Here is a 16,907-nt window from a genome sequence, read left to right on the forward strand (position 1 = left end):
GAAAACTATATCTAAACGCTTACGTATTTGATTGTCATAGTGTCAACTGTTAATATATTTATCTGATAAAAGTTTTATTAATGAAATCGATTCATTATTCTCCCCGACTCTGGGTAATGTCATTTAATATTTTCTCATCTGCTGTAAGCTGATAAAGAATAACTCAAAATGATTGTACTTTACCTGTAAATAAAATCACAAATTATAATAAAATGGAATTTAAGTGTGTTTTGGTGGTCTTTTGAACTGATAGTTAAACAAAGAGTTGCCAAATACGGCCACAAAACTTTGGTGTTAAAAATATGAACGCCAACCATTTTTTTAAAAAAATTAATTAAAATTTTGATTAATCAAAAACGAATCTTGTTTTTTTTCGGGATAACTTGCATAAATATAATGGCACAAAAATAAATTCTAAACAGTTTCAAAGTTTTAAAAAATATTGTTTTAAAGACACCAATTTAATGACTGTAAAAAGTTTTCCTGGATTTTGGCAATTTTTTGAAAAAATTTCCTGTTTAAATATAAAATTTCTCATGTGTGAAAATAAAAACCTAAGCACTCGGTATCTCCATGACATTGTCCAAGATTCATAACTTTATGAATAGGAAAGGGGCCAACACTTTTATTAGAAATTTAAGCGAGAAAGTTTTGAAGGAGACCACTTTTGCGGGTTTACATAAAAATTCTTTATACAGATATTAAATAAGTCAAAAAAAATATATTTGGACTTAGAAGTTAGGGAGGGAAAAGGAAAAGTCCTCTAAATAATTTTACTTAAAGTCCCCTAAAGGCTTACATCAGCTTGAGATAATATGACCAAACGGCTCTTGGAGATACAAGTTATCTTGCAGAAGATAATCATATCCGGGATGTACGTTTAGAGCTATAAAAAAATCATAAAAATGAAATACATTTTGTGTATAAGCATTGCGTTGCTATGTTTCTTCCCATTCTCTTCTATTTTCAATTACTGCACACCAAAATAAATATTCCTTTTTGCTTCATAAGCACAAAACATTTTACAACTTTAATTCTCCTAATCCGTAAAACAAAATTATTCGCGATCAAAAATGCATACACACACGATAAATTTTCATTTCCTCGATATGCCTCAAAATTAATTAACCAAAGCACGTCACTTGAAATATTCATAGAGTTCAAAGCCTAACTGATGCGATTAGTCACGATAGATTTCGTCAGAACTTGAACCCTGGAAGTTATTTCAAATGGGAAAACACTCACGAAGCTTATGCAAATGAGGGACCTAATCGTTTGCTTTTAAATTTGAATGATACAGTTGCTACCCAAAGCATTGGATACCATCTGAAGCATTTCAGCAGCAAAACTTCAGTTTTACCGTTCTGAACGGTATGTTATTTCAGTAAATTGGAAGGAACTGCACGGAATATTAAAGAGACTATAACTGCGAGTTCTATCTTCGATTTTCTAGCAAGCTTTCCCAATAAAGGATGTTACTTTTAATGGGTAGTCTGAAATGATTGCGCCTTGGGTTATGCAGTCAAATTGGGAGATTTCCCGCATATTTCCAAAGATTTGAAAGAATACAGGAAAATAAATGCATCTGTGGAGGAATCTGTGCTGTTTACCATTATTTAAATGAATGAATAGAAATCTTGGGACTAAGAAAAAAAAATCCGAAAGTTAAAAATGATGACTTAAGTACAGTACTAATAGTACCAGATAATCCTAAAACCCTGAAGAATATGATGTTAAAAATTGCGAGGTTTTTTTTTTTACCAACTATTTTGTGTTGTGAAACGAGAATTTGGAGAAATATTGAGAATTGCGAGGAGATGTTCTTTAAGTGATGGCCTGTTTCTTGCTTAATAGGAAAATAGGTGACCGGGAAGGAAGGTCAGTGATTGACCACTTTGTGGCCAGGAACCAATTGCCTCGAAGAGGATATCAGTTTTGTGAATCGGTCAGTGTTATGGACGGACTATGCTAAAAATAGCAGTCGGCCACAATAAATTCTGTCGATACTGCTACGTTCAGTGGTGGAAGAGGTGGTCGGCTGTACACAAGAAGATTATGCAGTTAAATACTTTTTGATGGTATCAATAAACTTCTAAACTGAAAATATCAATGTGTTTTCCACAGATGATTTCTTACTGTTGTTTCTCAATCCGAGATTTCGATACTCTCAAGCTATAATATGGAAATTATCCTTAATATATATATATATATATATATATATATATATATTGCTTCATTTTAAAATTCAATTTCGGAAACTATTCTCCTCGCTTTTCGGTCAAGCTTGCATAATGCAAAAGGTTTTGTCCTCCATAATAAAATGATTTTGCATTTAAGGTATCTTTCTTTGACAGAATGGACCTATGATTTCGAAAGTTTACAAAGTGGATATTGTTTAACAAATTCTTCGCATTAAAATTCATACGAATACCGACAGATAATCAACTCACTGATGAATCTAATGTAAAGATCGCACGCCGAATTTCCCACATTAATTCATCAAAGTTTAAACTCATCGTATTCAAATTTGTATGGACGGACATATTTAAAAATTTTAGGCTTGGTTTAAATATCGAAATTCCTCAGCATATCACAAAGTATTTGATGAAGTATTATAATCATCTATTGATATCAATCTATGAGAAAATAAAAAGGTGTTTTGGTGGTTCTCTTTTACATTTACTAAAGATAAATTTCGAAACGACAGGGGAAAATCTTTCTACTTTAACTTTTAAGAAAATAATGAATGAAAAAAAATTCTTTACTCTTTCATCATCTAAACGGAACTTCATGACTTAGGGACCCTTTATTTCCTTCATAGAATTTAAACGACAAGAGCCAATGAATAATAACGGCCCTTTCAGTATTTTATTGTCTAGTTCGTTCTTAATGTAACTGAAGTACGTAAGGATGTAACTGAACACATAACGGAAAGAAACTATTTTCATAATACATGTTTTAATTTATAAACTTATCGTCAAACTTTGTAAAAAACAACAACATTGCATTAAAAAATTGATTTATAAGTTGTAAACTGTGAAATGGATTGGAGATGGTTCAGCGTATTTGGGTACTGTTTATAAAAATAAACTCGAAGTCAATAAAATAATAGATGGTTCTGGAATGCATTAGCTGCGTCCATTACATCATACCAATGCTCTTGTAGTGAAAGCTTATAAGCCAGTTAACAGCTACACTATCCGAGCAATTGCTTTTGTATTGTGGTTATGTTACTGGGCTGCGAAACATAAGGTCCCAGGTTCTATCCTCGCTCATACCAATCCGCCACAGTCTTAAAAGTTCGACGATACAATAAAGCTTTTCTTTCAAAGTGTATCGTCATTCGTGGTGAAGGAAGATTTCAGATTCGTATTTCCTTTTTGATCGCACTTTATATTAAGAAAATACAACATTCATTTTTAGTATTCACATTGATTTAAAATGGGTCAAGAAAAAATACTTTTAGTGGTTTTGGTGTACTTTAATTAGTCGCTATAATTAGAAAAAAAATAAAATCTTAGAATGAAACCGTCATCTATTTCTTTTATAAATACTTTTTCGAAAATGATCACAAAATCTTCAAAGATCTTTCAGTAAAAGTAACATAAAATTCATTAGGACTAGGATAAAATAACCGGAGTAGAAAAATCGGTTTGAATATTTATAGATTATTACTGGCGGTCGAAAAATTTGTTCGAATAAGGCTCAAATGAAACCCCTTCCTTGACTGCATTTTACATAAATAATAAACAGTCAATTATTTGTCAGTGAAATAAATTTAACAAGTTATTAATATAGAATATGAATTTCTGTAAATTTAAAGACAAAATATATTAAATGTTAAGGTATTACGTCATTTCCTTTTCAATGATCCTCTATCAAAAAGTATATTTCAAGGTCGATTCTTATGTCAAATTATTGAATAATTTTTCTCATGAAAGGTAGACATAATAACGGCAAAGTAAATGCACAAGGAACGGAGAAATAATGGTACATGGAATAAAGACATAAAAATAACACGAATTTTCTTTTATTTTTCACAACTTGTACAAGGTATAAGATGTAAATATTTTTCATTGAAAACATTACAAACAAATACACACACACAGGAATTCTAGGTACAATAAAAAGCAAGAATTTGTTCATGGTCCCGCCATGCAGATTCTTGAATGTGTGAAAGACTCGAACTTCTGCAGGAACATCGAAAATTGAACAGCTACTGAATTTAAAACGCCATTAAAGCAGACCCTAGCAAGCGCAGATATATATATAAGAAAAGCGCAAACACCAATTTTAGAGAAAGTTTGACAACATAAAAGAACAAAAATGATTTCCTTAAATGTCTAATTAAAGAGCAATTGAGTGGATGGAAAAAATTAAAAAGTGTTGAAGTTCACAGTTTTTAATTTTGCAAATACTTTAATTTCGAATTAGTTTGTTTCTTAAAAAAATGTAAGTGTAAAATCGCATTTTTTTCCCAAGAGGGATTATAAATTATATTTAATTTAAAACATTTTCTATGAAGATCAAATTCAGCAATATGAAACAAATAACCGATGCAAAAAAAAAAAAAAAAGTTTTTCAATGAAAAGTGTTTTTAATTCTACTTTGCATTTAATTGTTTGAAGCAAAAATTTATAGTGAATGGAATGGAACGAAATGAAATAAATGTACTCTAACATGAACTACCAAAACAATATTAATAACTTTTATTACTGAAAACCGACTAATAAAAGCAGTATTGTTTAAATATTCTCAAGAATAAACACTTCTTTGAGTTATGAATAACAAACAAAAAAGAAATATATAATTAAAGACATGCAATCAAAGAAAATTATGTTTTAAGAAACAATGATGATATTGATAATGGATGATGTGGTATTTCTTTATACCAGTACAGTAAAAGAAAAGCAAATTATGTTCGGAATTTTCGAAATTCATGCTAAATTTAGAACGTTATAGAATGGCAAATGAATAATTTAAGTTCTCAAAATTAAATCGCATTTAAAAATATTGCATGCATTAACTTAAGAATTCCCTTTAAAAAATTAACCCTATGCTTAAAATTTTTTTAAACCAATGCTACAAACAATTATTTATCCAAATGGTCACAAAGTAAGATTAAGATTTAAAATTAACAAATAATATGAATTAAAAATAACAATCTTAACGATTCTAAATAGAATGAACAAACAGAAGTTTTTTGCTGCGATCGAAGTCTGCAATGCGATCGCAACTGAAAAAAAAGAAAGAAGCGTGTGTGTATTAGAAGTAGCAGATTTAAATTGGTTTGTAAATAATAATAATAAAAAAATAGATTTTAATTTTAAATTTTTGTTCAAAACTTGTAACAAATTGCTAATTTGAAAAAAACGTATGCATTACTCATAATTTTAAAAAAATCAATGGTTTCTTTATAAAGGCATATAGCTGCTCAATTGTTCAAAAATACTTTTACAAACACCAAGAGAAGATAATAGTCTATTAAATAACTAGTTTCACAACATTCAATTATTCCATTGAATTTCATAACCAACATAAAGCTGAGAACAGAATATGCTCACATATGCTATTTTCAACACAGTTAATAAATAAGTATTTATGAAGAACAAATAACAAAAAGTATCAGTAAAAAGTTAACAGAATTGGACTCCAAGAAGACACCAGCTCTTCAAAATACACTTTGTTAATTCCAGGAAATTCAGCTCTAACGATGATTAATATGCCAAGCGATGTTTTTATAGAATAGGACATTTATCTGTGTTCTGGAGTGTTGCCAATCGAATGAAAATTGGGGAATTCCTCTTTAAGAACAAAATTAATACAAAGGAGCGAAGGGAAAGTTGCCAGGAGAGTATTCAGATATACTGAAAGAGGAAATATATGGAACTCAAGGATAAACATATCAATGATTTCAAAACATCAAGCGACACAATGATGCCATTCGTGCGTGATGGAAAATATTATTCTGAATAATTAGAAAAGCGTTCCATAGATCACACAGAAACAGCATTACAATTGAATTCTAAATATACATTATTATACTTTGAAAATTACAGTGTAAGGAAACAAAAAAATAGATTAATTATATTTTTACTTAGGATTTTTTTTTTTTAACTGTGCAATAACAGATTGTTATTTGCTGAAGTATCACAAAAGAAATTTTAGGATTAACTTAGATGAATTGCTTTTACTTTAAAAAATATTCTATTTTTTTTAATTACAAATTTATTCTAAGACCGAGGATTGAATAACAATTTATGTTCCATTCTAATTGCACGTATATTTCATTCGATTATAAGTAATATAAAATTAGAAAGAGATTTCATCCCTTTAAATATAATTTAGAGCCCAGAAAAATTAAAATAATCAAGCAAAGTTCAACGAGGTATATAATTAAAAATTTATAAATATAAATACCGTATCACGAAATATTTTATGTGAAATAACTGTGTTTCACATGAACTAGATGAGCTAACAAACCAACCTTTCGTGGGTTTTTTTTTTTTTTTTTTTTTTTTTGAAGGGGCAGGGGAGGATTTTTTTACAAAGAAAATCAGATATTATTTAGATTTTTTTTTCTTTTACATTTCAAGAGAGTGATAGTTGTATTTTTATAAACTATATAATGTAATGATATAATGAAAAGATAAACGTTATTTCACATTTAAAAACACACACACAAATGGATTAACTTTTATCAAAATTGGAATAAATAGCCCCAGATAATAAAATTGAACTTTCATTTTTTTTTTTTTTTTGCATTAAAAATTAAAATTCTCCATCACATATAGATATAAATCTGGAATAGAAATGAATACTCATACTACAAATATGCATGAATTTCATAATCAATTAAAAGTTTTACTTCTAACAATAAAACTTAACATTAAGTAAAAAAAAACAAAAACTAACCTTTAATTTTTAGAAACATAATTTAATGTTAAAAGATTAGAAAAAAAAAGACAAGGTTAAAATTGTGAAGTTAATTTTATAGAACAGTAATTGCAAGATTTGAAATATATATTTGCAAAGGAAAATTTTGAAATTTGAATTTCCTGGAATTGCAAAACACGCCCTCAATATAACTTATCATAAAAACTGTACAAATTCATACAACGGAAATAAAATACACAACAATAAATAGTATAATTCAGATTTAAGTAAATCATTGAGTTAATAAATGGCAAATGCATTCAGCATTTAAAGTCAAATTGTAAGTTACATCAAGAATTTTCAGATACAAGCCATGAACGAAAGATTAAAGCGTGACCTTGAAATTATGTAATGTCCTTGAAAAGTCACAATGGCACACAGGCTCAAACTAACTTCTTCCCCAACTATTATATGTATAAATGAATTGAATCAAACATTACTCGGATAGATAATCAGCACTGATATGGAGCATGAGAATATCTTTAAAGTTTTTTTTTTTTAACAGGTGCTGTAAAGAATCAACTTAGGCTATAGTCTCTTTGTTTCTAAAGTTGCGTTTCCGAGCGAATGTACCACTGTACTGAAGACAAAGTATGCATTGTTGTGATAGCCAACTGAAGAATTACCGAGTTGACCAGTAAACATGCATTTAAAACATTAAAAAAATTGAGTGTTCACTTTATTTCCACAGAATTGTGCTATATTGAATTTGCTATTACAATTTTCTTTTCCATTCGCACAATGGCAGGCAAATTTATATCACAATAAACTCAATTTAATGGATATTTTCAATCGCCGAAAGATTTCATTATCGTGGCTTTGAAAATTATCAACCACCATAAAAAAACACAATTCAAAAATTGTCAACAGTCTAATTATAGATACTTGAACAAAACAAATTTAAGCAGATGCAAATTTTCTTATTATAGCACTTTTAAGAACGGCTTGTTTGAGGTTTTGCTAGGCCATCCCAAAAGCCTTTAGAAATACATCACAGTTTCACAAGACAAATATCCGTTAAACTCATGAAAAGAATCCTAATTTACTTAATGTCCGAGTTGTTCTTTTTATGGCTTCATCTTTGTATCGCCAGATAGTAGTGTCCTTCAACGTATAAAGACGGAAGTCTGTTTTGCAGCTGTTTTTCAACGAACCCACGCAGTCTTTACGGTAGTGTTGCAGTTGTGCCAAACTAGTGTTGATTGAAAAAGTGGTACAGGTGCCTAAGCAGTTGAGTGGAAAATGGTTATGAAGAGATACCACTCTTTCCGTATTATGAAAACATTTGACATAGGAGCCAGGTTTCGTGAAATTCTTGCTGCGATATACGTGCTGGAACATATGGAGATACCTGGGAATTCCTTGCTCATGAGCTTCATGATGTAAATCATCGCCATCTTGGAGATCGTCCAGAAAGTACACATTGCGAACATTGTAGCTAGCTCTAGTGTAATTCTTTTCCTTCAGAGCTTGCTGTACGACTTCCTTCATCAATTCAGACCAAGACTCAAATTTTACAGGCATGATTATTTCATCTATATCTAACAGGACGACGTATTCGTAAGAGTAAAGGTTTCTGTACAGGCAATCATTATAAGGAATGAGTTCATTCTGACGTTTGTGTGTCAGTTTAGATTTCAAATATAAATGACGAAAACCGGGCAAATTTGGTTGATTACCTGGTAACGTCAGAGGAGTTAACTGTACTAAACCTTCTTTTTGGTAATAATGTAGTACTTTGGAAATGTTGGGATGAATTTCAAGCTCATACAGAAATACTTTTTTGGCCCCAAGAATATTTAGTAACTCGAGCCATTCCACTAGCCTGACACTTAAATCTTCATGCAGAAAATCGAGTCCTTTGACGCAAACTGCAAAGTCTTCCTTCTTTTTAGGTCTCTCATTTAAGATTCTAAGATTAGTTGTTGGTTTGTCGCAACGATTTTCGACCAAAGAAACGCTCGTCGGAACTTGGCCTCCTGATTCTTTAGGTGGCACTTTACAAGATATGACGAAAGGTTGGAGAATACCATCCTTGTAATTGCCCCATTTGCTGTACCAGGCGTACGTGTAAGTGGCCTGTGAAAAGGCAACCGTTTTCTTCTTATCAAACCACAATTGGCATATTGTAGGGATCGGCTTGATACGATCTACCATGCCTAATATTCTAACAATCGGCACACTGCCAGCTCGCCACCTGTTATCATAATAGGCTCCATACAAGTAATAGGTACCGTTTGAGGTTTGAAGTCTCTGCCAGTAAATATTATTAAAATCTAGTTCATAAAGACTAGGAAATTTTACACAGGATTTGCTCCCTATGGGCCTGTTTTTATTAGCAGACCAGTAAGCTAAAGGTAAATTGGAATGATTGGCAAGTAAGGTTAACAACTGTTTTTCATTAAGTGCTGGACTATTATCTACTTGGGGTTCCAAATCTAGAAAGTTCTGAGGAATTCCCGGAGTTCTGCTACCAGAAGGGTTATCTTGGTTCACAGGGGGTGAAGTAGTAGGAAATTCGTTGGCATTTCCGACAACTGCACCCGCAGCAGCCAAGGCTTGCATGGACTGCACATTCTGCAGCAGACCTCTATTGACTCGAGCAGTTAGGTATGTGACGGCTCCTTTATGGTTTGTGATTCGAAACACTGCATAGCACAGGCAGGTCCAAATGAAGATACCATATAGAATCTTTTTGAAAGCCCTGGCAGGGATGATGCGAAATTTAGTCCATCCCATTTCTGTTCCGATATGATCTGAAAAAAATAATAAAGATAAATATATTGCTTATCAGAATTAAAAATTACAAGTAAACATGATTGGAAACAACAGGAAATTAACTAATAAAAAATACACATTCCGAGATACCGTCTTTTACGAAAATAGTTGTAAGAAAAAATGTGTTAGCTTGAATACTTTCAAAAAAATGAATTGCATTAATCTGTTTGTGTGAAGTATTGGAGTTCATTCAATTTTAAATACTAAATTGGGGGAGTTTTTTTTTTCTTTCTCCCAGTAGTGAATTTGAAATTCAGTGAATGGTATTTCTCGATTCCCAAACTATATAAACAAATTCGATTCTAAAAACCAATTCAATTCAGGATTTAAAAAAAATAAATCGAAACAGACAATTAAAAAAAATCTGGTCTAAAAAGAAGGTTTCATTTCTGTTTGCGAATAAAGTTTAATGTGTGGTTATGAAAACAAACAATACAAATATACTGAAACTGAAATTTGCAACAATATAAACGATTCATTTTTTTTAATTTGATAAGTTTTATAAATCTTAAAAAAATATCAAAGTAAATTTTTGGATAGAAATAATTTAAAATGATTCAAGCTAAAATGCATTTTCCTTGAGAAATTTCAAGAATGTACTGTTGATTCATGTTTTTAAATTCTTATCTTGATTATTCAATTACACTTTCTCACTAAAACTTCCAACAAGTTTCAATTTTCCACTTTTAAAAATACTTATTTTAAAGTAATTACGTTATTTTATTGCTACGACGAACTACATAAAAAATATCCAATTTCATCGCCTAACTGGCTATTTTATCTACATGCGTATCTCAAAGGTTAATTATTTATAGTAAATAGCAAATAATTTTTTTGCCATTTTATAGCATATACAAGTTAGCTGTCTTCGCTGTGACAAATAAAATATATATACCAAAAAATCAATTATCGATTCCACTATCTAACTAGACATTTTTTTTTTCTATCAGTATTAAACATCTTGCGCAATTCTGTTCCATTTTTCATGGCGAATTGCATATCTTTGACAAATATAAAATTAGGCTTAACCTCTGTTGGATCGATTCCAAAAATTCATAATTCTATGGAGTATATATAACTTAATTATCCATGAAATAAAAAGACTGAATAATTGGTGACATTTAAAATTAACATTAATTCCCCCATTACACAAAGACAACTGAAAATTATCCTTTATTTCGGATACATAAAAAGAACATGATAATTCCAAACAAAACTTCAACGTGGGAATCTCCTCTGTTTTAGAGCCTTATTAACTAAAGAGAACAGAAACTAAATTACGACTAAGCACACAGGCACGAACAATAGATTCACTTGCCTCTAGCATACCAATCGCTAATTGCTGAACCGTAAACCGGGAGCCAGTGGAATGCAATAAATTCGAAAAGCTCAAAAGCGATCAAGTGAAGTGAAGAACATTAAGCTAAAATGACTCCTTTTATAAAGCCGTAAACATTTATTACTATTTCATCATTCTGTTAGTCCTGATGGGAATCATCCGATTAGGAGAGTAACAGAGCGGACCAAGGAGTTCACAGCATTTCAAAACCTATTGTTTCTGTCTTTGATAACCGTATTGTAAATCGAATGGTATCGTTTATATGATTTTGTGCTTCACATAAAAACACCATAAAGAGTTATTTTAGTCAAACACTATTAAAAAGGGAGGGGGGGGGGGAGTAATGTTTATACGATCCTTATTAGTATAATTATTGCATAATTCGACTTTTTTTTGCTTTCGCGTACCTTATGTTATATAGGCTCCATGGCTCTCTTTATTTTAAAAAATTCGTTGAATCTTAATAGGTATATCTTAAATACGAGAAATAAATAGGAATGAAAGAAAATTAAAATAACGCTGTGTGTGTGTGTGTGACACACACACATGTACTCCTTTTTCATTTGCAATTTATATTAGCAAATCACAGCAAAGCGTAAGATTATAGATGTTAAGATGATATAATAATGATTGATATCTAGTTTATCGTGTTCTTTCGTATCGACAAGGATACGAACGAATCGTAGAAGTAAATGCACAATTCAGTAAGGTAAAACATCAAAAAAATAATTCGATAAAAGAACTTGCCTATTTGGGTTTATCATACTGGCGAGAAACTCAAGAGACAGATTAAAGTATATTTAAAAATAATTTAGTATGCTGTGAGACTAATAGCTCCATTTGATCCCATTACACATCAAGGCACAAATATACTCACCCGGTTAGCCTAGGTTGGTGTGGGATTTTCAGATCACATACTTAATATATCCAACATAACATTAATTTCTTAGCCTAGTTAAATGAACTCTATGTAACCATAAGGTGTAATTGCAAGATAAAAGAGATTTCAAAATTAAAATGGCAAGGAACAATTATCATATTTCGCATGCTTGTGAATTTAAAATACTGAAAAATATATTATTCATTGTATAACTGAATCCTGCCAATGAAGAAAGCAATAAACGAGCATAATAAATTGTAAAGAGATGATAGAGTTCCGCAAATATCATATATATAACTCATTAAAATAATGACACAAAGAAGTCTTAAAACATACTAAACATTTAAATTCAAATACATCAGAGTTAACGTAAGCAATATCATAATCACATGAAAAAATTAACTCCATATGTTTTCTAACAAAGTAATTTCATTAGTAAGAGAGTTATAGGCAGAATTCAATAACAAAAACTGATGCAGACTAAGTCTTCCATTATAAAATGTTATGACATTATGCTCAGCCAGTTATTAAGAAGATAGGAACCTGATAACGAGAGAAATGTTGCCATCTTCTAAATAGAAAGATATTTAAATATAATTGTATATAGTTATAAAGAGGAATTTTTGACGAAGTATCAAGACAAGTACAAAGACAACTTCATAAAAATTGATTATGTATTTCTACAAAGTTGCTATGAAAAAATATATCTTCTAATTCATTATAATAATTATTGGATTAATCGAACAATTCTTTTTAATTATTGTATTATTTCAACAATGAGCAGCATAAAGGCAACAGTTTTCATTGAACTACAAAATTGTCAAAGATATTTTCTAGTAAAACAATAAGATCAAAAACGAGTTTTACGAAAAACGGACACTTAAGGCTGTCACTTCCCGTATCCTGCATAAAACGGAAATGAAACTGTAACAAAGTTGTAGCTTCACATTTTATAACGATAGGAATGAAAATAGAGAATTTTCTCGAAATAATAAACTCTTTCAAATAAAACAGTAAAAAATGACAAAATATTTTTGTAAGCATTTTTTTTTTCTGTTTAAGTTTAGATATGAAAAACAATCCCTAGCATTCACTGGAAGTAATCTCAGAAAGACTCAATCTATTGCCAGTGACAAACCAAGTTTATAGAATGTAAAAAGATGGTCATAGATGAATGAACATATTACAAGACGAAAAAATTCCATGCAATTCAGCAATCTTCAAGTTAGTTTCGTTATCTCTTTAATTATGGAAGTGAATTCGTGTGTGTGATGTTGGTACTCTAAAGACCAGATTGTTTGACAAACAGCTAACATAATCTGACATTTAAATAATAGTAATAATCAGAGTTATTACACACATATACCTTGGAGGGCGGGAAAGTGCATATCGGAGCATTTTTTTTTTCAAATTAACATTTTATTGGGATTTTTTGCAACAAATTTCATAAATGCAATGGTACCAAGATAAATATTAAACCGCTTCAAAATTATTTAAAATCGAAGTATTTGCTGCAAAAAGGATGTAGTTGCAATTAGGGGAATTTGGAGTTGCATGTATTATCATGTAAAATAAAAACTTATTTGTTTGGTGCCAGAAAGATAAAGTCCCAATCGTTAGTTTTTGCGTTAACTCAAGCGATGGAGCTGTTTGTCTCATTAGTTTGTTGCAATATAGAGGTAGCTCCTGGTGCTACCGTCGGTTTTCTGCAAACTTGAATAATTGGAGCTACCTCCTTTTTGCAGCAAACTCTTCAATTGTCTTTCTAATGATATCAATTTGATGGTTGTGAAAGATTTTCCTGAACTTTGGCAATGTTTTAAAAATGTTTAGCAACTAATTATATTTTGCCTAGAAATTCAAACCATTTTCATTGTTTCACATATTGAATCACAATAGTTTTTTTCCCCTTTTTTCATCGTTACAAACCAAGGAAGAAAAATCATATTTAATATCTAGGTAGTTTACAAGACGAATCAAAGAGGCGAAGTTACAGTATTGCTAAACTTAGAATATAGATAGAGCAGGCAATTTTTAATAGTGCTATAATGTCATAGTGCTATTAATTAAAAAGGTTCACATACACGATCAACAGAACATGTGCAAGAGTATTAAAATAACAAGACTTTAATGTCCGACAATTTGACGTTTTAAAAATAGTTCGTTCGTTAACTAAATCAACAATCTGAAGTTATGTCTAAGAGATTAAATAAAAATTAAATATAATCAATATCCTTGACGAATCAGCTGGTCACCAAAGGCAGATAGTAATAAATACATATATTTTTTTCAAAAACCAAATTCTGTTCATATACGTCTATTATTGTTTAATGTATTAGGAAAATCTTTGATGCCATTAGCAGTCTGACACATCTTGCAGCTCTTCCAATTGTGTAAACTTTGGCGCCGACTGGAAAGAAAAAAAACGCAATAAACACTGAGAAAACGTGATATCTTATAAATTCTTCGTTCAATGAGTTTCAAATGATTCATCAGTATTTTTTGTCGCAAAATTCATCAGTTCTGATAAACATAAAATTCAAATAATGACAAACTGCAGACGTTCACGATATGCAACAATAAAAATGATTTTACTAGAGAATAAACCTATTGATAAATATTCCGAGGCAAAACATTCAGAAGCGATTAAACGCATACTTGCATGGTATATCTAAAAAGGTGGGAAACTCACATTTCTCAATACACAATTTCTACGAGGTATTTCCCCCCCTTTTTTTTTCCCTTCCCGATTGCATGGATGATTTTTATAAACAACCGTGACCAAGAGCAACACCCCTCGCTTCTCACGCAAGCATGTCCTCTTATTATCGTCTGAAAGACCCAGGATGACATGGAAATGCTCGAAGTCGCCTGAACTTGCGACACACGATATTTTTTAGCGCGCTTTTATACGGGACTTACAAAATATCATCAATAAAATTGCGACACGTTTTATAACCTGCATTTTGAAAACGAAAGTGAGAAGTAGGGGAAACGGAAGGGTCAGATTCACGATTTCACGTTAGTCTGTTGAAATATGGAGCGATAATCGTGTCAAAACAAAATTCTCAATAAAAAAAATTTTTTTCTTTGAGAGGCATAAAATAATATTTATGGCAGATATTTTTTATTGTTATGTAATAAACTTGAATAGCATGCAGAAACTTTACTGAATGGATAAAAAATGAACAGTGAAATTTAAGAACAAAAATGAGTTGCATTGTTAAGTTTATATGATTTACTTTTCTTATAATTTCGGGGCCTTTTAAATTATAATGATCCAACAAGGGATCATGTTGATGAAATCTGCATACTGTTAAGAATTTTTTTTATAAATATTAATGAAGAAAACTAATCGATGCTTTATGAATGATGCATTCTATAAATTTAAGACATTAATTTGAAATATGAAAAGTATTTCCTTTACATCGATGGTAATTCAATACAATATTCAAACAATTAGTTAAGACTTCGATACCACAATTTAAAGTATCACTATTGGTACAATCATATCTTCTTTAATTTTAAATACAGGTTTTGAATCCTAACAAGAAAGTCTAGAAATCAAGTTAAAAAAATGTATTTTAATATTAAAAAAAACAACAAAAAAACAAGGACTACTCAATATATTATTACATTCAATATACAAGAAAAAACAAAAATAATTCTGAAATGGTTTTTAATATTTAAAATTTATTATTAAAATGGCACATAACCCAGTTCACGCCCAATCTTAAAAGGCTCAATTCATGCTACCACGTGACATGCGGACATGATTTTGGAATCCTACAGAATTTGTGCAGGAAGAAAAAGGACAAAGACACAGAATAATGCAATAAATACCTCCTTGAATTAGATGCAATACGAGGCAGTACCAACCCCAGTATTGTGACCTCATGCGAATGGACTCCATTATATTTGCCTTTTAGAAATTTTATTAAGAGAAGTAAACACGTAAAATAGTTTTCTAATCACGAATTAAGCGTCTTTTATAAAATTCTTATCCAAAATTAATTAATGGGTTAAGAATTTTAAAATTAAGCTTGTATTAAGATAGTATAATCACGAAATGCGATTAAGCATTAAAATAATCGTAGAAGGAGAAAACAACCAAACAGATTTTAAATTACGTAGGGGAAATGAAATAGAGGAAATAATGAATCAAAGCGGAAAGTGGCAACGTCCAAATTCTTGAAATTCAGTATCAAATATTTACATTTCATCGTTTCGTTATTGAAGTCTTTATAAAGATAATTGTGATAAGTAAATTAAATATTATCAAGGGATCGAAAGAATATACAAAGGGAAATAAGAGTGGACATTGTTTTTAAACCTATTGATGAATTGTAACATTGATATCAAAGTCTCAGGGAGAGGGAGAGATCATAAGACACCATGGGTATACAAAAGATATGGTCAGAAAAAATTGCATGTTTTAAACTGAATGACAAAAATTAAATCCACTGAATAACAGCATAAAAATTCATGCCTGGATCTTTGATCATCCTCTAATTTTTCCATATTAAATTCATCAGCCTCTAATTTTAAAAGTTCCCCTTCATTAACTTCATTTGAATTTTTCGCAATCAGTAAATTACTTCAGTGCAAATGTCATATCTCCAACACTAACAACATAAATTTCCAAAGCAAATCCTCCGTCTCTGGACATCATTTTTTTTCCATTCATATTTTGATAAATATTTGAGAAGTCATTGCAGTAAACTTTGTTAACAAATATACTTTCCGTTTTTATTTTTCATTCAAATTTCATCAGCCTCTAATTTTAAAAGTTCCCCTTCATTAACTTCATTTGAATTTTTCGCAATCAGTAAATTACTTCAGTGCAAATGTCATATCTCCAACACTAACAACATAAATTTCCAAAGTAAATCCTCCGTCTCTGGACATCATTTTTTTTCCATTCATATTTTGATAAATATTTGAGAAGTCATTGCAGTAAACTTTGTTAACAAA

At 30.4% G+C, this 16,907-nt stretch overlaps 1 protein-coding gene across 2 annotated transcripts in view; it reads right to left on the bottom strand.

Annotated features, from left to right (window-relative positions):
• Positions 1 to 4,014: 4,014 nt before the first annotated feature.
• LOC129957312 (uncharacterized) overlaps positions 4,015 to 16,907 on the bottom strand; it is a 218,818-nt gene continuing 205,925 nt past the window's right edge. For both annotated transcript variants that reach the window (XM_056069591.1, XM_056069583.1), the window contains one exon: positions 4,015 to 9,692. In XM_056069591.1, coding sequence (XP_055925566.1) covers positions 7,960 to 9,675 — 1,716 coding nt within the window. In that variant the 5' untranslated portion in view covers positions 9,676 to 9,692 and the 3' untranslated portion in view covers positions 4,015 to 7,959. The remainder of the gene's footprint in view (positions 9,693 to 16,907) is intronic.

Source organism: Argiope bruennichi, chromosome 2 (assembly GCF_947563725.1).
Source record: "Argiope bruennichi chromosome 2, qqArgBrue1.1, whole genome shotgun sequence".
In the NCBI taxonomy this organism is placed as follows: Eukaryota; Metazoa; Arthropoda; class Arachnida; order Araneae; family Araneidae; genus Argiope; species Argiope bruennichi.